This window comes from Pan paniscus, chromosome 19 (genome assembly GCF_029289425.2).
Source record: "Pan paniscus chromosome 19, NHGRI_mPanPan1-v2.0_pri, whole genome shotgun sequence".
NCBI classification, from domain to species: Eukaryota; Metazoa; Chordata; class Mammalia; order Primates; family Hominidae; genus Pan; species Pan paniscus.
In genome coordinates, this window is record NC_073268.2 from 12898634 (window position 1) to 12923202 (window position 24569).

At 40.6% G+C, this 24569-nt stretch overlaps 1 protein-coding gene across 4 annotated transcripts in view; it reads left to right on the forward strand.

Annotated features, from left to right (window-relative positions):
* RABEP1 (rabaptin, RAB GTPase binding effector protein 1) overlaps positions 1-24569 on the forward strand; it is a 103696-nt gene that overhangs the window by 5974 nt on the left and 73153 nt on the right. For 3 of the 4 annotated variants that reach the window (XM_034941375.3, XM_063598922.1, XM_055101007.2), the window contains exon 2: positions 20470-20598. The exons of the other annotated variant lie outside the window; for it this stretch is intronic. In XM_034941375.3, coding sequence (XP_034797266.1) covers positions 20470-20598 — 129 coding nt within the window. The remainder of the gene's footprint in view (positions 1-20469; positions 20599-24569) is intronic. 4 annotated transcript variants of the gene reach the window in all.

A 24569-nucleotide genomic window follows, 5' to 3' on the forward strand; every position in this document is an offset into this window, starting at 1 on the left:
GGACTCCGGTTTTTGGAGGATGCAGAACGAGTAACATAACTGAAGAAAGGTCACTGTGCCTGGGTAGAGGAGTAGGTATGGGCTGGCCTGAGGGGTCTTTTTCCTTAGAGGTGTACGGGAACCCACTGAAGGGTTTTAAGCAGGTAGATGATGTGTGGCTTTTTATTTTATTTTATTTATTATTATTTTTGAGATGGGATCTCGCTCTGTCGCCCAGGCTAGAGTGCAGTGGCACTATCTCGGCTCACTGGAACCTCTACCTCCCAGGTTCAAGTGATTCTCCTGCCTCAGCCTCCCAAGTAGCTGGGATTACAGGCATGTGCTGCCATGCTCGGCTAATTTTATATTTTTAGTAGAGATGAGGTTTCGCCATGTTCGTCAGGCTGGCCTCTAACTCCTGACCTCAGGTGATGCATCCGCCTTGGCCTCCCAAAGTGCTGGGATTACAGGTGTGAGCCACTGCGCCTGGCCTATTTTATTTCTTTTCTTTATTTTTTTGAGACCAAGTCTTGCTGTGTTGCCCAGGCTGGAGTGCGGTGGTGTGATCTCTGCTCACTGTAACCTCTGCCTCCCAGGTTCAGGCGATTCTCGTGCCTCAGCCCCTCAAGTAGCTGGGATTACAGGCGTGCACCACTACACCTGGCTCATTTTTTTGTGTATTTAGTAGAGACAGGGTTTCACCATGTTGGCCGGGCTGGTCTTGATCTCCTGTTCTCAATTTATCCACCCTCCTTGGCCTCCCCCAGTGCTGGGATTATAGGAGTGAGCCACTGTGCCTGGTTGAGTGTGGCTTTTTAATTTGCACTTCCAGGATAGGAATTCTATTAATTATGGCCTCTTTGTTTATTGGCTGGCTGGCTTGCTTCCTTCCTTCCATCCCTTTTTTTCTTTCTTTCATTTTTTTCTTTTTTTGCTTGCCCTCCCTTCCTCCCTCCCTTTCTTCTTCTTCTTCCTCTTCTTCCTTTTCTCTTCTACTTTGAGTTGCTGTTTCACATCTTTCTTTTGTGGCTTGTCTGTTTATATCTGTTTCCCATTTTTCCATTGGGTTGTCCTTTTCTCAGTAATTTGGAGGAGCTCTTTGTAAATTATATTAGCCCTTTGGTATGTAGTGCAAATTTTGGTGTCACAGTTTGTCATTTACCTCGTTTTAAAAATTTTTTGTTATGCAGAAAGCTTTAATTTTTATGTAGATCTGACCTTTTTTTTAAAAAAAATTCATGGTTTCTGGGTTTCTTATTTCGCTGAGGAAGACCTCCCCAACTCTCATGTGTATTTAAAGAGAAAAAACCTTATCATTTTCAACACTTGTGGTTGTTTTTTATATTTTGTAGTCCAATCCATTTGCAATTTATTTATTTTTAAATTAGAGAAGTTTAATATAAAGAATTATTAACTAAACTGGAGATCACCCACTAAGACAAAAGAAAACCCTAAAGAATACAAGACTAGTAGACATAAGGAACAGTCTCGCTTCCAGGGCTGTCAGAGCACCCTTTATTTTTTTTTCTGAATAGATAGATAGTTGTCTTAACGTTTATTCAATAGTTCATGTTTTTGTTTGTAAATTATAACTTGGTAAATCTCCCAACCTTTGAACTAGCAGAGATACTTAATCTGAAAAACAAAAGCCCTGCACTTATCCACTGTCTTTGTCACTCTGATATCAAAACACACAGTAGCCTGGAATTAGGTAATGGCCTTTAATTTTCATGTCTTACCTGGCTTTCTGTGGAGAGAATTGCTTTTGAATCTTAAGGGCTCTAATTTCTAAAATATCTCCATTTATCATATGCTAGGTTTTTATCCACTGAAGTTTGATGTTCTCTTCTTATGTAGTCATTAATTTGAATATTGTCTTTATAGAAGTATTTATTTATTTTTTGAGACGGAGTCTCGCTCTGTCGCCCAGGCTAGAGTGCAGTGGCACGATCTCAGCTCACTGCAAGCTCCGCCTCCTGGGTTCACGCCATTCTCCTGCCTCAGCCTCCCAAGTAGCTGGGACTACAGGCGCCCGCCACCACACCCGGCTAATTTTTTTGTATTTTTAGTAGAGACGGGGTTTCACCGTGTTAGCCAGGATGGTCTCGCTCTCCTGACCTCGTGATCCACTCGCCTTGGCCTCCCAAAATGCTGGGATTACAGGCGTGAGCCACCGCGCCCGGCCTCCTTGATTATTCTTAAGTATTTATTCATTCAGAAAAAATTTGGAATGAGTACGTTAAGTGCACCCACTGTGCTTCCCTCTCTTGTTTAAAAAAAGGACTTAAAAAATATCTGTTGCGTTTATAAGCTCAAGAGAGCATATATCATTAACATCTTTACAATTAAGATAAATTAATGCATTAAGTGCATATTAATTTAAATAATAATATTTATTATTATTTTTTGAGATAGAGGCTTTCTCTGTTGCCCATGCTAAAATGCAGTGCCGCTATCTTAGCTGACTGCAACCTTGGCCTCCCGGGTTCAAGTGATCCTTTTATCTCAGCCTTTGGAGTAGCTGGAATTACTCCGTGCTCATGACCCAGCCTGACTAATTTTTTTCTAGTTTTAGTAGAGAGTGGGTTTCAACATGTTGCCCAGGCTGGTGCTGAACTCCTGGCCTCAAATGATCTGCCCACCTCGGCCTACAAAGTGCTGGGATTACAGGTGTGTGCCACCAGACTTGGATGCATTAATTATATTTTTTAATCCTTCTGATTCTTTAAAGGTAGTATTAACACTTTCACAATTGAGGCTATACAAATTAGTAACTTGCCTAGAATCCAGGTTGCCGTGACTATTTTCATTCTAGCTATCCCTCAGGCCAGTTTTAGCTTAGTAAACTTTGATCATTTTTAAAAAGGCAAAATTAAGGCTCCAATTTTCTGATCATAAAGTACAAAGTGTAAAAGAAAACTAGACTTGCTGAGCATGGTGGCTCATGCCTGTAATCCTAGCACTTTGGGAGCCTGAAGTGGGTGGACCACGCGGTCAGGACTTTGAGACCAGCCTGGCCAACAGAGTGAAACCCCGTCTCTACTAAAAATACAAAAAATTAACTGGGCGTGGTGGTGGGCGCGTGTAACCCCAGCTACTTGGGAGGCTGAGGCAGGAGAATTGCTTGAGCCTGGGAGGCTAAGAGGTTGTAGTGAGCCAAGATCGCGCCATTGCACTCCAGCCCGGGCGACAGTGCGAGACTCTGTTTAAAAAAAAAGAAAACTAGACTTACACATAATTCTGTCCTTTATTTTTTTATTCTACATTTTTAATTAATTTTTATATCTACAAATAAAAATATTTTAAAACAATTGATCATATTGCACATGTGGTTTTGCATTCTGCCATTTTCATTTGGTTATGATGTGAACAGTTTCCCTGTGTTGTAAGTTTTTTTGTTTTGTTTTGTTTTATTAGTGGTTTTGGCCAGTTGCAGTGGCTCACGCCTGTAATCTCAGCTCTTTGGGAGTCTGAGGTGGGTGGATCACTTGGGTCAGGAGTTTGAGGCCAGCCTGGCCAACATGGCGAAATTCCGTTTCTACTAAAAATACAAAAATTAGGCCTGATGGTGTGCGCCTGTAATCCCAGCTACTCCAGAGGCTGAGACAGGAGAGAGTCATCTGAACCTGGGAGGTGGAGTTTGCAGTGATCTGAGATTGAGCCACTGCACTCCAGCCTGGGGGAAAGAGCGATACTCTGTCTCAAAAGTGGTGATAAGTCTGATTCATCATATAAATGTATCATTTTCCTATTACTGCCAGTTTGATCATTTATAAATTCTCGCTATTAATAATTACATAGGAAACAACATTCTCGTACATTAATCTTTGATCTCATCTTTATTTCCTAGAGTGTTCTGGATCTGAAGTATGACATTTTGGTATATATTGCCAAATTGCTTTCTAGAAAGCCAGTTCTAGTTTACATTTCTTCTTAGTGCTGACGATGTCTGTTAGTCTCACTTCATCCTTGTCAACGTGAAGTATAGACTTAAAGTGTTCTTGCCAATAGGCAAGGCCTAAAAATGGTATCTGACTGATATTTGTTGCAGTTTTAGTATGATTGGCTTTTGTTCATTTTTTTTCCTTTTTTTGTTTTTGATTTTTTAAAAAATATATATATTGGCCATTTTTTTGTGTGCATTGCCTCATGATGTCCTTTACCCCTTTCTTATTAAATTTTTAGTTTATTTACTTTTTTTTTTGAGATGGAGTTTCGCTTCGTTACCAGGCTGTAGTGCAGTGGCGCGATCTTGGCTCACTGCTACCTCCACCTCCTGGGTTCAAGCAGTTCTGCCTCGGCCTCCCGAGTGGCTGGGATTACAGGCGTGTGCCACTGTGTCTGGCTAACTTTGTATTTTTAGTAGAGATAGGGTTTCACCATGTTGATCAGGCTGGTCTGGAACTCCTGACCTCATGTGATCCACCCACCTTGGCCTCCCAAAGTGCTGGGATTACAGGTGTGAACCACTGCACCTGGCCTTTATTTATTTGCTTTTGAGACAGGGTCTTGCTCTGTGGCTGGAGTCTGGTGGCATGGTGCGATCTTGGCTGATTGCAATCTCTGCTTTCCGGGCTCAGGTGATCCTCTCACCTCAGCCTCTGGAGTAGCTGAGACTACAGGCATGCACCACCATGCCTCGCTAGTTTTTGTATTTTTAGTAGAGATAAGGTTTTTCCATGTTGCCCAGGCTGGTCTTGAACTTCTGGGCTCAAGCCATCTGCCTGCCTTGGCATCTCAAAGTGCTTGCATTACAGGCATGAGCTGCTGTGCCTTGTTCATTTTCTTATTAATTTATAAATATTGGCCAGGTGTGGTGGCTCATGCCTATAATCTCAGCAGTTTGGAAGACTGAGGCAGGTGGATCCCTTGAGGTCAGGAGTTCGAGACCAGCCTGACTAACATGAAACCCCGTCTCTACTAAACATACAAAAATTAGCTGGGTGTGGTGGTGCGTGCCTGTAATCCCAGCTACTTGGGAGGGTGAGGCACGAGAATCGCTTGAATCTGGGAGGTAGAGGTTGCAGTGAGCCGAGATTGAACCATTGCACTCCAGCCTGGCCAATAAGAGGGAAACTCTGTCTCCCCCCTCAAAAAAAAAAAAAAAAAAAATCTGTATATCTTTCTCTCTCTATATATCTCTTTCTATATAATATCTTCATAGACATTGGCCTTTGTTTTTTATTTGTTACAGATATTTACAGGTATTTTCCACGTTTGTCTTATTTTGGCTTTTGGGGTAATTTATTTTTTTGAGACAGGGTCTCTCTCCATCACCCAGGCTGGAGTGCAGTGGTGTGATCACGGCTCAATGTAACCTTGACCTCTCACCTCAGCCTCCTGAGGGCCCTATAGGCACATGCCACCATGCCTAGGTAGTTTTTGTATTTTTTTGTACAGACAGAATCTCCCTTTGTTGCCCTGGCTGGTCTCAAACTCCTGGGCTCAAGGGATCCACCTGCCTCAGTTTCCCAACGTTCTTTGATTACAGGTGTGAGCCACTGCATCTGGCCATTGGGATAATTTTTGTTATAAAGAAATCTAAAATTTCACTTGGACAAACTTATTGGTAATATTTTGACATTTTCAAAGATGTTCTCTGTCTCAAAATGAATTAGATAGCCGCTCATAACTTATGTTGTTAGTGTTTAAATTTATTTTTAAACAGTGGCCAATTTTTTTCTACATCATTTCAATTATTAAGTTGTTTCTATGTGAGCTGTTTGTCAAGTTGGATCTTCCACATCTTGCATTTGTCATTAATTTTCTTTCTATAATTATTTTATAATTACAGATAAAATTTATATTGCCCATTGCAGACAACTAAGAAAATGCAAAAAAAGTGTAAAGTGAACAGTCAGCAAAGACAGTTTATTAACACTTTGGCATACAGTTAGCCCTCTGTATCTGCGGGGTCCACTTTCATGAATTCAACCATCTGGGGATTGAAAATAAACCCTTTGGGAGGCTGAGGCGGGGGAATCATGAGGCCAGGAGTTCGAGACCAGTCTGACAAACCCTGTCTACTAAAAATACAAAAGTCAGCTGGGCGTGGTGGCACGCGTTTGTAATCCCAGCTACTCAGGAGGCTGAGGCAGGAGAACTGCTTGAACCCGGGAGGCAGAGGTTGCAGTGAGCTGAGGTGGCGCCACTGCACTCCAGCCTGGGTGACAGTGAGACTCCAACTCAAGAAAATAAACCAATAAAACAATAAAAATACAAATTAAAAAATGCAGTATGACAACTATTTACATAGTATTTACATTGTATTAGGTATTATAAGTTATTTAGAGGTGATTTAAAGTACATGGGAGAATATGCATAAGTTATATGCAAATACTACACTGTTTTATATAAGGGACTTGAATATCATCAGATTTTGGTATCTGAGAGGTCCTGGAACCAATTTCCCTCAGATACCGAGGGAAAACGGTATTGTCTTTTTTTTTTTTTTTTTTTTTGAGACGGAGTCTCGCTCTGTCACCCAGGCTGGAGTGCAGTGGCGCGATCTCGGCTCACTGCAAGCTCCGCCTCCTGGGTTCGCGCCATTCTGCTGCCTCAGCCTCCCGAGTAGCTGGGACTACAGGCGCCCGCCACCACGCCAGGCTAATTTTTGTATTTTTAGTAGAGACAGGGTTTCATCATGTTAGCCAGGGTGGTCTCGATCTCCTGACCTTGTGATCTGCCGGCCTCGGCCTCCCAAAGTGCTGGGATTACAGGCGTGAGCCACCGTGCCTGGCCAACGGTATTGTCTTTTTAGAGTTTCATATGTATAAAATATGTTAAAAAAAAAAAAACTTAAAAATTTGATAGAAAATTACAGTACTTTTATAGCATGTTTTTTCCCACTTAAATGAAGAGATGTTCATGATGTATTATTAAATAATGTTATTTTTGAGGACAGATGCGGTGGCTTACACCTGTAATCCCAGCACTTTGGGAGACCGAGGCGGGCAAATCACCTGAAGTCAGGGGTTCGAGACCAGCCTGACCAACATGATGAAACCCCGTCTCTACTAAAAAAAAAAATAACAAAAATTAGCCAGGCATGGTGGTGCACACCTGTAATCCCAGCTATTTGAGAGAGGCTTAGGCAGGACAATCCCTTGAACCCAGGAGGTGGAGGTTGCCGTGAGCTGAGATCATGCCACTGCACTCCAGCCTGGGCAACAGAGGAAGATTCCGTCTCAAAAAAAAAAAAAAAAAGTTATTTTTAATGGTATGTAACAATAGTATTCTAATGTATGGATTCCATAATAGGTTTAATTAACCCTCTTAGTAAGTATTGTTTTTATTTTTTTCTATTTCAAAGGACACTGCGGCAAACATCCTGATACATGTGTCTCTAAATATTTAGCCAAATACTTCCCTCTGCTAAATCCCTGTTCTGTCAAAGTTTACATACATTTAAAATTTGATACTTTTGATACATTTAAGTTTTTATATGTTCTTTTGTGTCATTAGGAATAACTGTCTGAGACCAACTGGAAAGCCAACCCCTAGTAGCTTCAAAAGTGAAGGATTCAGTTTTTCTGTGTGTTACACGTTCACAGGTAGAGCATTCTAAATTTGGTTCAGCTGCTCAAGGATGTCAAAGATCTGAGTTTCTTCAGTTTTCTGCTTTCTTCCTCTGTGGGCCTGTTTGCCACATCATTTATTTTTTGTAGATTTAGTTCTGATTTCTTTTTGGGACTATTTATTCCTTTAAATCTTCTACTGTTTTCTTAGTTACATTTGTTGGGCTCTCTACTTCAGGCACATGGATAATCCTTATATTGGATAGTCTGTTTCTCATAGCTGTTTACTCTCTAATTGCTTTACTTTTCTTTAAAATTCACTGAGATTATCTCAGGTCTTTTTGATGTGTTTAACAAAACGGATTGCATTAATGGATTTCTGGATGTTAGTTTTTGCGCACTTCAGATGAACTCAACCTGGTTGTGATGGATTGTTATTGTAGTATGTAGCTAGATCTGATTTGCTAAGGTTCGAGAATTTTTGCGATTATATTCATAAGTGAGATTGGCTTGTAGTTTTCCATTTTGGTACTGCATTGGGTTTTGGTGTCTTTTTTTTGTTTGTTTGAGGCAGAGTTTCATTCTTGTTGCCCAGGCTGGAGTGCAATGGCGCTATCTCAGCTCACCACAACCTCCGCCTCCAAAGTTCAAGTGATTCTCCTGCCTCAGCCTCCCAAGTAGCTGGGATTACAAGCATGTGCCACCACACCCGGCTAATTTTGTATTTTTAGTACACTGGGTTTCTACATGTTGATGAGGCTGGTCTCAAACTCCCAACCTCAGGTAATCCACCCGCCTTGGCCTCCCAAAGTGCTGGGATTACAGATGTGAGCCACCGTGCCCAGCCTGGTTTTGGTATCTTGATTATACTAGCTTGGTAAAACGGGAAACATTTCATTTTTTTCTATGTTGAGGACAGTTTAAGTAGTATAGAAAATATTCTCTGAACATTTGATAGAATTTATGTTCTCTTTCAAGATTCATCTTAACTTGTATAGCTATTGCATAATTTATTTTGTCAATTTTATTTTCTTTTTGTTTTTGGTTGGGGTGGGCAAGGTCTCACTCTGTAGCTCCAGCTGGAGTGTAGTGGTACAGTCATGGCTCACGGTAGCCTTGACCCCGTGGGGTCAGTTGATCCTCAACCTTCTGAGCAGCTGGGACTACAGGTGTGCACCACCACATCTGGCTAATTTTTTATTTTTTGTAGAGAAGAGGTTTCACCATGTTGCTCAGACTGGTCTCGAACTCTTGGCTCAAATGATCTGCCTGCCTCAGCTTCCATGAGTGCTGGGATTACAGGCATGAGCCACTGTGCCCAGCTTTTTGTTAGTTTTCTATTGTTAGATATTGACTTTTTCCGAATGTTTTGGAATTTTAACTGATACTGCAGTCAATATTCTTGCAATTATGTCTTTACACATATCTATGATTATTTCCTTAGGATAAATTCTTGGTGGTGAAATTGTATAATGACCTTTACTTGAGAACCACTGGTTTATGACACAATGCTTTAGGATACCCCCTTTACCATTCTGATATAAAATTGTACACAAGACTTTTTTAAAAACCCCAAAACCTAACAGCATAATGCCTTTATTGTAAAGGAAAATAATTTGTAATTAATACAGATTGCTTACAGATTTCAACGTATAAATGAACAGTGTGACTGCATAAAAGAAGAACATCCCTAGGAGGTGGTATTACACCGTTTACAACTTCTGCTCATGTGACTCATGAATCTCCTCTATTAAACACCTGTAATCATGGGGAAATCCAGCTAGGCCTTGGAACCAGGCAGGTCAGTGTTTGAATCCAGCTCTGCTACTTACTAGCTGTATATCAATAGGTTAGCTTAATCTTAGAATGTTTCTGCATCTGTAACTGGGGTGATAATGCCTATTTTATGGTTTGGTTTGAAAATTTAATGAGCCAGTGTATAAAATAACTTGCCTGATACTCCATGAAGAGCTATTTGTGAATTAATCCTTACTACAAAGCTAGAAGATAGTCCTATTATTAGTCCCCGTTGTTACAGATGGAGAGAAGGAACCAGCTTAGTGGGAGGGCTGGGATTCAAACCCTAGTTTAATTCCAGAGCCTGTGCTCTCAGCTGTTATGCTCTATGGCTTCTCATATAATAGTTGATAAATAGGCAATGGATACTTGATTGTTAGCTCAATTACACATTTCATTTTCTGTAGCTTTAATCAAGAGTTTCCTCCCAAGTATTAACATCAGCGTTCTTTCCTTAAGACTTCTCTTTCCTCTTGGTTCTTGTCTTCCCTTCCTGAGACATACAGTTAATCTCCTTCATCCACATGTAGGCAGATAGCTATTTATTAAAAATTCTGTTCCTTCTCTGTGTATGACCTTGCTATTTCGGAAAAGCCCATAAATAATGCAGCCAACTTTCCTTGTAAATAAAATATAACCCTGTGTTTTTATTATTTATTTAGAAGAACTTTTCTTCTGATAAGTAACCCCCACTGTAGAGTTTATAGCTAATGTGTAGCCTTTTTATAACCCAAGTGTAGGGAGATAAGGAATTACATCTACATTTTAAAATTTTCTATGTTACAATCAAGGGAAGAGTATATATAGGGAATTTGATTCGTTTTACGGTATAATTAAATATGGTTCTAAGAGGTGTTTTTTGTTGCATTAGGCTTTTTTCTTGTAAATGATAAAAATCTTAAGACTATTCTAAACCAATTACTGTTTATATTAGAGGAACTGGTAATAACCAGAGATTATGATATTCTTTATGAATAGTTCTCCACTGTGAATTGTGTGTGTATGTGCATAATGCCTCGTTATATCTTCATATGGAGCTTCTTAAACACTTAAAAAGATTAGTATGTAGAGTCACCACCTTCCATGTGTCATGATTCTTAATGTATGGCCAGTCTCACGTATAACTCCCACCTCCTCCAGGATTTTTTTTTTTTTTTTGAGACGGAGTCTCGCTCTGTCGCCCAGGCTGGAGTGCAGTGGCGCGATCTCAGCTCACTGTAACCTCCGCCTCCCGGGTTCATGCCTTTCTCCTGCCTCAGCCTCCTGAGTAGCTGGGACTACAGGCGTCCGCCACCACGCCCGGCTAATTTTTTGTATTTTTAGTAGGGATGGGGTTTCACCGTGTTAGCCAGGATGGTCTCGATCTCCTGACCTCGTGATCCGCCCGCCTCAGCCTCTCAAAGTGCTGGGATTACAGGCGTGAGCCACTGTGCCCGGCCTCCTCCAGGATTTTAAACTAGGAATCTGTGATTTTATTTGGAAATATTTCAGTGTATGTGTAAACGTACCACAATGGTATTATAACACCTAAAACCAGTTAACAGTAACACTAAATATCCATTCTGTGTTCACATATTCCCCAGTTGTCGTGCGCACTTGTGTGTGTGTGGAGGGGGTGTGGTGGGAGGAAGTTTCAGCCTACCACACTGATACCCAAACTGTCTCATTTTTGGCCAGTGTGGCCTCTTTACATTGACTCCTAAATCTTTTTATATAACCTTAACAGACAAGATGTTCCAGGCTTATCTTGTACACTTCCTGCCCTGGACCTGGAATCGGTCCTTTTTCCTAAGGATCCCTAGTTCCTTTTAGTGGGGAATGTCATTTAGAGAACACAGTCTGGGTACTAGGTGTGTAGCAGGTTTTTTTTTTTTTTTTTTTTAGCAGTTTTACTTAAATCACTATTATCACTATTATCCTTAAACAGAGAACACTGGGCATCATTTAATCTTTTATTGAGGACTTAGTATTATGGAAGTTAGTTTTGGTACTGAGCGGTAAGCTAATGAGTCCCTAGGGCCACTGAAGTTTGTTTTCAGTTAGTTTTGTTTGCCCTTATATTAAGTGGTTCTGAATTCCAATTCATTTTTAGTCACGGTGTTATTTTTGCCTTGTGACCCAGTCCTCTCTGCTGTCATTGGGGTTTGTTTCTCATTTACAGGGCTATTCAAGCTGCTCTCTGCACTCATTTCTTTTTCTTTTTTTCTTTTTTCTTTTCTTTTTTTTTTTTTTTTTTTTTGAGGCAGAGTCTCTCCTTGTCGCCAGGCTGGAGTGCAGTGGCGTGATCTCGGCTCACTGCAACCTCTGCCTCCTGGGTTCAAGCGATTCTCCTGCCTCAGCCTCCTGAGTAGCTGGGACTACAGGCTCCCGCCACCATGCCCGGCTAATTTTTGTATTTTTAGTAGAGATGGGGTTTCACCATGTGCGCCAGGATGCTCTTGATCTCTTGACCTCATGATCTGCCCACCTTGGCCTCCCAAAGTGCTGTGATTACAGGCATCAGCCACCGCGCCTGGCCTACACTCATTTCTAAACTGCTTTTTCTCTCTGATTGGACTCCAGGCAAAACTGAGGGTTATATTAGGAGATATGACTGGGTCTTATAGAGTATAATATGCAGTTAGATGGCAAGGAAAATCTACCCAGCTAAGCATTCAAGTGCATGAGTTTTTCATTTCTGTTAAGCTTGAAGGCTGTTACATTACATTTTGTTGCCAGGCCTCCTTAGGCTTCTCTAGACTGTGACAGTTTCTGTGACTTTGGTTTGATGATCTTGCCAGTTTTAAGAAGTACTGGTCAGGTATTTTGTAGAATGTCCCTAAATTGGGATCTGCGTGATGTTTTTCTCATGATTAGACTGACATAGCGTCTTGGGAAGAAGAGCACATGGGTAAAGTATCGTTTTCTTTGTGTCACATCAAGGTTACATACATGGCTTATCAGTGATGTGTAGCCTTGACCACCCCTACTGAGGTAGTATTGATCAAGTTTCTCTCTCTTTCTTGGGGTGCAAGCAGGGGGACCTTTCTATACTGTACTCTTGAGAAGGAAGTCAGTATGTGCTCCCCCATCCCCATATGATGTTATGAAATCAGCCAGGTTGATCGTAAGCAGATTTTTCAACTGTTTCCTACCCTCTAACTCTTGTTAATTCCTTGTAGATGTTTGTTATTATTGTTTAATCATTGCTTAGCACCCTATGAGCAGTCTTTAAGAGTATGGTAGTGGGAGTGACAGTATGTTTTGCCCAAGCTTCTTGGTTGCAAACAAAACAATTTGTCCTGTCTGGTCTAAGCAGAAAAGGTATTTTTGAGAAGATATGAAGTTGCTTACAGAGTCATTGGGAGGGCAAGGGAGAGAGATTCTAGATGATTCTCAAACTTTAGCCTGCATCTAAAAGGGCTTCTTAAAGCATGTTACTGGGCCCCATCTCCAGAATTTCTGATTCCGGGAAGCCTGGGATGGGGCCTGAAAACTTCTCACAAGTTTCCAGGTGATGGTGATGTTGTGGTCCCAGAGCTACACTTGGAGAATCACTCCTTTATGCTAAACTTTAAGGAATACCCAAAAGCTGCTCTAGAACTGACCTTACAGGAAAGTTGCCTCTGGTGCTGCTGGCCTATAGAAATTCACTTTAATGCTGTTGTCTCTGCTGCTTGGACTGATACCATTTCTGATTCAGGAGCTAGACCTATACCACTGGGACACGACTAAAAGTCTTACAGCAATGAGAATGGAACCTCGTTTCTTTACACTGCTCTATTCTGAATTGAAGTTGCATTTGAGTGTGTTTGATTGGAGGAGGCTGGGTCACATGCCTGCATTCTGGTTTTAAGGGAGATTGGGGATTTGTATTTGACTTCTATTTTGGGAAGCTGAAACTCATAAAATGGAAATTTCTTTAAATGTAAGAAGACTATGCAAAAGATTGATAGACAGCCATGGATATGGCAGTTGTCAACTATAGCAGTACTACTGAAAGTAACCTGTCCACAAACTGTTTTTAATGGTCTTCTAGGGCACAAGGAACCTGAACCAGAATATGAATCCATGTACTGCTTTCTTCATTGAAAAATGTCAGTAGAACTAAGCAATGTGCTTAGTGTCTTAGTTTATTTTACGTTGTGGCACAAACTCCTTATCTCATTCTTAGACCAGTAACAGTCTGCATACCAAACTTAGAGTAATAAATCAATATCAACCTCCACCAAGATTTCAGGTGATATACCAAGGGTCTCTTAGGCCTAACCAATAACTTTGTTTAAAAAAAAAAAAAAACCACCTGTGCCATGGTTAAAACTGCACTAGCTTCAGGTTGTAAGAGGAGCCTTGATTTAATAGCAGTTCAAGTGGAAAGGGTTTAAGGACAGTGTTGGATTACATTAATCTTATGGGATAACAATAACAGTATGGGGTTGTGGCAAAAAAGCTAGAGTAGATTTACCGTACATTGTTAAGGGTATGGTCCTCTGAAGAAAGGAGATATTTCTATTAGACTCTATGCTGGTTTTGTGTTTAGATCAGACTGTCATAGTTTATGTGGAACTTTGACTAAGTTTAGTTTGAAGGGTGAGCAACCTGGATAATGAAGCATTTAGAAATCATGATTAGGAGAAATCTGGAGAAGAAAACGGTGGGTGTGAAATTTCAGATACTAGAAAATCTGCTCTCTAATTATGGAGAGCAGAACCAAAATCTCTAAGGGAGCAGATTTAGGGGAATGTTACTGAAAACATTTTTTTTTTTTTTTTGAGACGGAGTCTTGCTCTGTTGCCCAGGCTGGAGGGCAGTTGTGTGATCTCAGCTCACTGCAGCCTCGTCCTCCTCAGTTCAAGCAATTCTCAAGCCTCAGCCTCCCGAGTAGCTGGGACTACAGGCGTCCGCCACCATGCCCAACTAATTTTTGTTTTTTTGGTATAGATAGGGTTTTGCCATATTAGCCAGGCTGGTCTCGAACTCCTGACCTCAGGCGATCCATCCCCCTCGGCCTCCCAAGATGCTGGGATTACAGTCATGAGCCACCACACCCGGCCAGCTTACCTTAGTCTATAAAGTTACCTTATAAGCTTTTTAATTTTTTAGACTTTTTTTTTTTTTTTTGGAGTGTAGTGGTGCCATCTTGGCTTACTGCAGCCTCAACCTCCCAGGCGCAAGCGACAGGCACACACAACCACACCTGGCTAATTTTTGTATTTTTAGTAGAGATGGGATCTCACTCTGTTGCCCAGGCTGGTCTCAAACTCCTGGCCTCAAGCAGTCCTCCCACCTTGGCCTCCCAAAGTAATGGGATTATAGATGTGAGCCACTGGGCCTGGCTAGGAAAATCTTAAGTGTAGTTTAAAAAATGATTTTATAGACTGTGAGTTTCTTAAGAGCAAAATTTAAAAAATCATTTTTTTTGTGTTGAAATATTTTAAGACCATTAAATTATGAATACTTTTTTATGAGCAAATAGATTGAGGTAGAGCAATAAAATAATTCTTAAAACAAGAAAGATAAAGCATCTCATTGCCTTTTGATTTAAATCTCATCAGCATAATTCTTTTACTACTCTGAATGCCATTTTGGATATTCATTACAGTCTTTTTTTCTATATAATTTTTGTGTAGCTCATACTGTGCTATGTATAATGTATTTACTTAATATAACTTTTTCTGGCTTGGTATTACTTCACTGAATGAATATGTAGGATGGGTAGGATATACCTACCATACTTAATAGTTTTATTTTATTTTATTTTATTTTTTTTGAGATAGGGTCTCATTCTGTCACCCAGGCTGGAATGCAGTGGTGCGATCTTGGCTCACTGCAACCTCTGCCTCCCAGGTTCGAGCAAGTCTTGTGCCTCAGACCCCCAAGTAGCTGAGATTACAGGCACGCACTACCACGTCCGTCTAATTTTTGTATTTTTGGTAGAGACAGGGTTTCGCCACATTGACCAGGTTGGTCTTGAACTCCTGTCCTGAAGAGATCCACTTGCCTTGGCCACTGAAAGTGCTAGGATTACAGGCATGAGCCACTGTGCCTGTCCAATAGTTTTATTTTAAAATCCAGTGAGAAACAAGATAAGACATATGAGTTTTAGGAACTGTTCAGATTCTTTGATCCCACTGGAGTTATTTTTTGTTGTAAATTGGTTGAAATAGGTGTTTTCTTGGATTTTGAACATCATTAAACAAAAAGGTTTTGGTCGTAGTAAATTTCACATTGCTTATGTCTTTATCAAATTTAGTGTAAAGATGCCAGGTGTGGTGGCTCACACCTATAATCCCAGCACTTTGGGAGGCCAAGGCGGGCAGATCACTTGAGGTCAGGAGTTTGAGACCAACCTGGCCAACATGGTGAAACCCCATCTCTACTAAAAGTACAAAAATTAGCTGTGAGTGGTGGTGGGCACCTGTAATCTCAGCGACTTGGGAGGCTAAGGCAGGAGAATCACTTGAACCCCAGGAGGCAGAGGTTGCTGTGAGCCGAGATTGCACCATTGCACTCTAGCCTGGGCGACAAGAGCGAAATTCCATCTCAAAAAAAAAATAAAAATAAAAATTTATTATATTGTTTTACTTGTAAGAGGAACGTAGTAATAGGACACAGCTTGAGTCTTAGAAATATTTTAAGTTATTGCGTGTTCTCTTGTTTATATCAAAATTACTATTAGGTCTTTACTCCATTTATTTATTGTATTCTTTTTTCGTTTTGTATTGCTGTTGCTATTTGAGACATTCTGAATTGAGTGACATAGTCATTTTTCCCTTTGGATGTCAAGCATTATAAGTAGCCATTGCATGGCTGGACGTGGTGGCTCACACCGGTAATCCTAGCACTTTGGACGGCTGAGGCGGGTGAATCATCTGAGATCAAGAGTTCGAGACTAGCCTGGCTAATGTGGTAAAGCCCTGTCTCTACCAAAAATACAAAAAAATTAGCTGGGTATGGTGGTAGGCTCCTGTAATCCCAGCTACTTGGGAGGCTGAGGCAGGAGGATCGCTTGAACCCAGGAGATGGAGGTTGCAGTGAGCCAAGATTGCGCCACTGCACTCCAGCCTGGGCAACAAAGCAACAACTCTGTCTCAAGGAAAAAAAAAAAAAGTAGGCAATGGATTAGATAATTTCTCCCTTTTTCTTATTGCTCAAATGAAGGCAACAAATATGGGATGTGTGGAACTGTTGACAAAGGCTGGCATACTGATACTCTCAGCCTTCTAAATTTCAGAAGGTTTAATTTTGTTGAAGGCTGGCATTACAGTAATTAGTATTAGTTTGTTCATGATGCTATAAAGATACATGGTAATAGGGAAGGATATGAGCTGGAAGTCTCAGCATGGAACTGAGTCAGAATCTTGAGGTTGGAAGTGACTTCTGGTCTTTTCTGGCTACATACAAAGTCATTTGATCACTACTTTTTTTCTTTATTCATTAAATAAATACTACCAATTTAATAATGACAGCTAACACTTATCAAGTTTGTTCTATATGCCACACTAAGTACTTTTTACATGAACTATTAGCTAATGATAGTGACCTATTAGTTACCATGTTATAAAAAATAATACAGCATTTTGTGTGATGAGAGCTATTTTCTCCTTGATTTGTGGTTGGTTGCTAATGCATTAGGATATGCTTATTTGTAAACTTTCTCATATTGAGAGTGAATCGATTTGTCTAGATGTTGTAGTAAAGGCATTCTTGTAAAAAGCAGTTTTTTTTGTCTTTCTATATTGTAGAATTGCAGTATGTTAGAAGTACTTGAGGTGGATGATCACTTCTTAAAATAAGACAATTACTCGATATACTCTCAAAAGGTCATGATTTCTAGAACTGAACACTGTCCTGAAGCCTGGAGAGAGCCAGGCTTTGTGGGTATAGAGTGAGTCTAAACTGTGGGTCAGAGCCATGAAGGGGTTGGGAGTAATGGAAACATACTTAATCTTGGCTGCATCTTTAACAGCTGCATTTTTGTTTTGTTGATTCATTTGCCTCATTTCCTAATTATAAATATATTAATGTTGAGGGGTATGGGTGTTTCGGTTATGTGTGCATTTTGGTAGAAGGTAGGGATAGGAGGGGATACATCTTATTAGAGAAAAATAAGAACAGAGGGATTTTGGTTTTTCTCTTTCCTTGATTCCCCATAGCCCTTTGTTACCTCTGTACTAATCAGTAGCTACCAGTAATACTAAAGTGTTAAGTGGAAAAGTTGTTTAACTTATTAAACAATGTGGATTTAACAATAAAAATACCAGCAGAATTAGCACAGAGAACAGATTTCTTTCATGATTTCAAAGGGTAATATAATTGCACATTTTCCTTCCAGTGGATTTCTCATCCCTCTTTTTCTCAAAGTTATCAAACCTTCAGTTGACCAGAAGTCATTGCTTTGACTTAGAGACCCTACATGTTCGTTCCTCAAAAATTACCATTAGTGACATGGAACTCAAAGCAGCAGTCATCCTCTTTCGGCAATGATTGCACTTACACTATTAAATCTATAGTGAGGCTAGTTTCAAGGTCTCATGGGAATGAACACATAGCGATGCTTCTCGACTTACCATGGGGCTATATCCCATTATAAATTGGAAATAACATAAAATGCATTTAATATACCTAAGTTACGGAACATCATAGCTTAGCCTAGCTACCTTAAATGTACCCAGAATGCTTATATTAGCCTGCAGCTGGGCAAAATCTTCTAACAGAAAGCCTATTGTTGACAAAGGCTGGCATACTTACATTCTCAGCCTTGTAAATTTCAGAAGGTTTAATATTGTTGAAGGCTGGCATTACGGTAATTAGTTTGTTCACAATGCTATAAAGATACATGGTAGGCCGGGCACGGTGGCTCACTCCTGTGATCGCAGCACTTTGGGAGGCCGAGGTGGGTGGATCACCTGAGGTCAGGAGGTCAAGACCAGCCTGGGCAACATGGTGAAACCCTGTCTCTACTAAAAATACAAATATTAGCTGGGCGTGGTGGCATGTGCCTGTACTCCCAGCTACTCGGGAGGCTGAGGCAGAAGAATCGCTTGAGTCCGGGAGGCGGAGGTTGCAATGAGCCAAGATTGCACCACTGCACTCCAGCCTGGGTGACAGAGTGAGACTCTGTCTGAAAAAAAAAAAGATACATGATAATAGAGGAGGGTATAAGCTGGAAGTCTAAGCATGGAACTGAGTCAGAATCATGAGGTTGGAAGTGACTTCTGGTCTTTTCTGGCTATATACAAGGTCATTTGATTGCTACTTTTTTTTGTTACTCATTAAATAAATACCACCAATTTAATAATGACAGCTAACAGCTAACATTTACCAAGTTATAGTAAAATGTTGTATATCTCATGTAATTTATTGAATCCTCTAGTGAAAGTTGAAAGTAAAAAGAATGGTTGTATGAGTACCATAATAAAGTGGAAAAATTGTAAGTGAAACCATCAGTTTGAACCATCTGTGTTGGTTTTAGTTCATTGTCAAAGGAATACATATCTGCATAGAAGAGAACTTTGAGAAGCTTATGGAAGGCCAGATGCGGTGGCTTATGCCTGTAATCCCAGCAATTTGGGAGGCCGAGGTGGGTGGATCATTTGAGGTCAAGAGTTAGAGACCAGCCTGACCAACATGTGAAACCCCGTCTCTACTAAAAATACAAAAATTAGCCAGGCGTGGTGGCACATGCCTGTAGTCCCAGCTAACTGGGAGGCTGAGGCAGGAGAATTGCTTGAACCTGGGAGGCAGAATTTGCAGTGAGCCGAGATCGCACCACTGCACTGTAGCCTGGGCAACAGAGGGAGACTCCATCTCAAAAGCATATGGAAGAAATTAATGAGCCATAATTCTGTTACTCATAGATAAATCATTGGTACATTTTTTCCAGTCTTTTTTTCTATACATTTTAAAATCAGCGCTCAATTAAATTGAGTGATTGGAAGAGGGGATAGCCTTCAAAGATAATCTCAGATCTTGATTAAAATTCTAGGCAAATCATCATTATCTGGAGTGACTTGTAGTAGGAAACTTGGCCCTCTGCTGGCCTAAGTAGTTAGTGGTTGATTAGTACTAACCGATATCCCCTAAAGGGATTATGGTCATAGTTTTAAGGCTGGGATGCTGTTGGGGCAAAAGGGGAGATCAGGGGTTTGCACAGCTGGACCTCCTATCTTATGCTTCAATCAAAAGAACCCCTGGGTTTGGTCAGGGAAGGCAATCATTTAACCAGCTGTGTCCAAATTATAGAGTCCGTAAAGTAAAAAAAATGTCTGCTAATCTCCGCACACCATGATCAATATTGAAAACATGGAAGAAAACCAGATTATCTCCCAGTAATTGAGAGTTTATATAGAATGTGCAGTTCTGTATCCTCTCTATGAATGGGTTTTTGATTATGATCTCAGTATAATGGTAATGGATCATTTTGAAGTTGGAAGAATAGTTCAGTCTGGTATGGCTACACTAGTTAGGGAACCTATTAGATTTCGCTTGTGACACTTGAGAGAAATGGGAAATAGCAAGATTGGCAGTAGGTTCATTTGTGGGATAAGTAGTTCAAATAATCCAATATTTAACAGTTCTAAAATTAAATTGCTATTCAGTTGCACAAAGGCACTTTAGAAGCTCTTTTTTTGGTGGGGAAGTTGGCCTTATGTGATTCTCTGTATATTTGTGGTTTCACTTTACATGACTCATTTACAGTTGTGTATTAAGTCTAATACAAGGATCTTTTTTTTTTTTTTTTTTTGAGACAGAGTCTCACTCTGTCACCCAGGCTAGAGTGCAGTGGTGCGATCTCGGCCCACTGCAACCTCCGCCTCCCGGGTTCAAGCGATTCTCCCGCCTCAGCCTCCTGAGTAGCTGGGATTACAGGCACCTGCCACTACACCTGGCTAATTTTTGTATTTTTAATAGAGATGGGATTTCTCTGTGTCGGCCAGGCTGGTCTTGAACTCCTGACCTCGGGTGATCCGCCCGCCTCGGCCTCCCAAAGTGCTGGGATTACAGGCGTGAGCCACCATGCCTGGTCTGTCTGACTTTTTTTAAACATTAGAATATCCTAGCATATGGTGGATTTTTGGAAGAAGCTTGACTACTTGTTTCACGTATAGCAATGTACAGCTAGAATACTAATTTACTGTTTTATAAATTTATGAATAAAAGTTATTACTTGTTAACTAGTGTTTTTTTCCCCCAGTTTCTCTTCAACAACGGGTAGCAGAATTGGAAAAAATTAATGCAGAATTTTTACGTGCACAACAGCAGCTTGAACAAGAATTTAATCAAAAGAGAGCAAAATTTAAGGAGTTATATTTGGCTAAAGAGGGTAAGTTCATAAGTCTCGCACCAACTTCAATGCGAAAACTGCCTTAAAGTGTTGAGTTTCTTGGTAGTAGTGTTAATTTTATCATTAAATAAACCATGATTTTATTTGTACTTGCATAATAAAAGAATACTGTTTAAAGGCTAGGTTAAGAATGGGATTGAAAAACAAGTTGAAAAATGCCTTCTTCAGATTTTGCCTTGTTTTTTGATCTTACTGTTCATATTTAGGTTGCATAGCCTTGAGATAAGAGAATGTTATTGCTCTTAACATTTGGGATACAGTTGTGGGCAAACTAGGATTGTTGGCATTCTAATAACAGCTTTAGCTATGTTATCTTTAATTTCATGAAACATCAGTTTTACCCAACAAATATTCAGTTATTTATCAATAAATATTTATTTAATATCTACTATGAGGCAGACATTATACTTATGTGTTGGGTATACAGAAAGAGGAAAATTCATGTGGTTCTTTAACTTGGTTGAACTCAATGAGCAAAACAGATGTTAAGTAATTGTGTGATGAGTCGTTAAAACAGGAAATTGCAGGCTGGGCGCGGTGGCTCACACCTGTAATCCCAGCACTTTGGGAGGCCAACGGGTGGGGGCGGATCACCTGAGGTCGGGAGTTCAAGACCAGCCTGGCCAACATGGAGAAACCCTGTCTGTACTAAAAATACAAAATTAGCTGGGCATGGTGGCGCATGCCTGTAATCCCAGCTGCTCGGGAGGCTGAGGCAGAAGAATTGCTTGAACCCAGGAGGCAGACGTTGAGGTGAGCTGAGATTGCGCCATTGCACTCCAGCGTGGGCGACAAGAGTGAAACTCCCATCTCAAAAAAAAAAAAAAAAAAAGAAAAAGAAACTGTATAAGGAAAATACATGAGAGAACATGATGGGGGACCTAATTTGAAGGATCAGGGAAGGGGCTTACTTTCTGAGTATCGACCTAGAATAATGTGAATATAGTTTCCACAGCTCTCTAGACCAGTGATTCTCAAAGTGTGATTGTGGAACAGCATCATTATCATCATCATCACCTGGGAAAGTTGTTAGAAATGCAAATGTTTGGGTCCCACCCAGATTTACTGAGTTAGAAACTGTGGGATTTGGGTCCAGCTGCACACTAAATTTTGAAAACTGCTCTAGTCTATAATAGAATAGTGGCTCTCAAATTCAAATGTGGATAAAAATCACCTGGAGAGCTTGTTAAACCACAGTATGTTTGGGTGGAGCCCAGAAATTTGCATTTCTAATAAGCTCATAGATGATTCCAGTTACTGCTAGTTCAAGTACTACAGTTTGAGAAATCCTGTTCTGGACTAGTGATCATGCAACTTTTTTAACTTATGAACTCTGTAAAATATATACTTATATACAACCTTCATACATGTTAAAGTTGATGTTTAAAATTTTTTGCTTGAAAAGATGTGAAGGATAAAATTTTATATTGTTGATATTTACAATTTAAATGAAAGCTTCGTGCTTTTTTTTTTTTTTTTTTTTGAGATGGGAGTCTCCCCCGACATCTTCCCCTGTCACGCAGGCTGGAGTTCAGTGGCACTATCTCAGCTCACTACAACCTCCGCCTCCCATATTCAAGTGATTCTCCTGCCCTGCCCCAGCCTCCCGAGTAGCTGGGATTACAGGTGTGTGCCACCATGCCCGGCTAATTTTTGTATTTTTAGTAGAGACAGGGTTTCACCATGTTGGTCAGGCTGGTCTCAAACTCCTGACCTTGTGATCCGCCCGCTTCGGCCTCCCAAAGTGCTGGGTGAGCCACCACGCCTGGCCAACTTCCTGCTTTTAAACATATCCAGTGGAATGAAAATATCAGTGATTTATCCATTGTTATCTGTTTAACAAACACATGAATAGCTTTATAGCAGAAATTTTACGGTGGTTTTCCTCCTTGCGTTGGGTTTTCTTCTTTACATCTCCTTTAGAATTTTTTTCTTAAAAATGGTTTTGAAACTTGAGTGCGCATTTGTTTCATTCATTTTTTTTTTTTTTTTGAGACCGAGTCTCGCTGTGTTGCCCAGGCTGAAGTGCAGTGGTGTGATCTTGGCTCACTGCAACCTCCGCCTCCTGGGTTCAAGCGACTCTTGTGCCTTAGCCTCCCTAGTAGCTGGGGCTACAGGTGTGTGCCACCAGGCCCTGCTAATTTTTGTATTTCTAGTAGAGACAGGGTCTCACCACGTTGGCCAGGCTGGTCTCAAACTCCTGACCTCAGATGATCCGCCTGCCTCGGCCTCCCAAAGTGCTGGGATTACAGGCGTGAGCCACCACAATGGGCTTGAGTGTGCATTTGAATTACCTAATAGGGTTCGTTAAAACAAGGATTACTGGCTTCCACCCTCAGAGATGCTGATTCACTAGGTCACTGGGATCCAGAATTTGTGTTTTTAGCAAGTTACCAGTTGATGGAGATGTTACTGTTCAGAGACCATACTTTAAAAACTATTGGCCTAAAGTAATATCTTGTGCTTGAAACTCTTAAAATATGCATATAAATGTTTTCTTTATGGAGATATTATTAAAATTTATTATAAATACACAGTTGATCACATTATGGATATTTTACATATTTAAATACTATGAAAATAAGGCCAGGCGCTGACACCTGTAATCCCAGCATTTTGGGAGGCCGAGGCAGGCGGATCACAAGGTCATGAGTTCGAGACCAGCTGGGCCAACATGGTGAAACTCTGTCTCTACAAAAAAAATACAAAAATTAGAAGGCATGTTGGCATGGGTCTGTAATCCCAGCTACTCAGAAGGCTGAGGCAGGAGAATCGCTTGAACCTGGGAGGCGGAGGTTGCAGCAAGCTGAGATTGTGCCACTGCACTCCATCCAGCCTGGGTGACAGAGCGACTTCATCTCAAAAAAAAAAAAAAACCAGAATAAAAAATAGGAAAATATAAAAATCATTGGAAATGCAGCTCTTTTGAGATATATTGGTTCTCATTAAATCGTTAATCTCTGGATGCATATTATTTACTGCCAGAAAAAGATAGCTTGTCAGCATCAATTCTATTGTAGTTTTATTTTTTTAAACATATAAATGCCAAGAACCCTTGGTCTCATGAGTGAGTAAATAGAAACAGAGTTTTATTACAGCAATTATTATTCAATTCTCTTAGCTGTTTCTGAATTATATGTTAAATTACATAGTTTTTTAGCATCAAAATGTTTTTATCCTATCAGCTAACAACTGAATTAGGTCTGTCTTCAATTTTGTTGAAAGAGGACTTGGGTCCACCTGACTTGCCAAAAGATTTGTTACACTGTTATTAGTCATTCACTTTTTAATTATTGACACTAATTTTAGTTATCCCTCTGTGAGGCAGAGTCTCACTTTTTCGCCCAGGCTGGAGTGCAGTGGCACAACAATCTTGGCTCACTGCAACCTCTGCCCCACGGTTCAAGTGATTCTCCTGCCTTAGCCTCCCGAGTAGCAGGGATTACAGGTGTGTGCCACCACACCTGGCTAATTTTTTTGTATTTTTAGTAGAGACAGGGTTTCACCCTGTTGGCCAGGCTGATCTTGAACTCCTAACCTCAAATGATCTGCCCGCCTCAGCCTCCCAAACTGCTGGGATTACAGGCATGAGCCACCGTGCCTGGCCTCATAGAGGAGTTTTTAATACAACAGGACAATGCACCATAGTAAAATACTATATGATGGAAGGTTCTTAGGCCTTGTAGAATTTAGCCCTGGCTTGGAAAGGATTACTGACTGTGGTATGGAATGGAGTTCCATTTTTTCATGGCTTTCAGGAGGGCTGTTTTTTATTTTCTTTTATAGGCTGGTAAGTAGGTGGGAAAGCTGATGTTCATGTCTAGGCATGGTGGCACTCTGCAAGACACTGTGGAGGCTGGGATGAATGAGATACATGGTTTCTATTCCCAAGAAAGAATAGTCTACTGTGGTAGATAATACATTTTGCACAGTATCATCATTTCAAGATG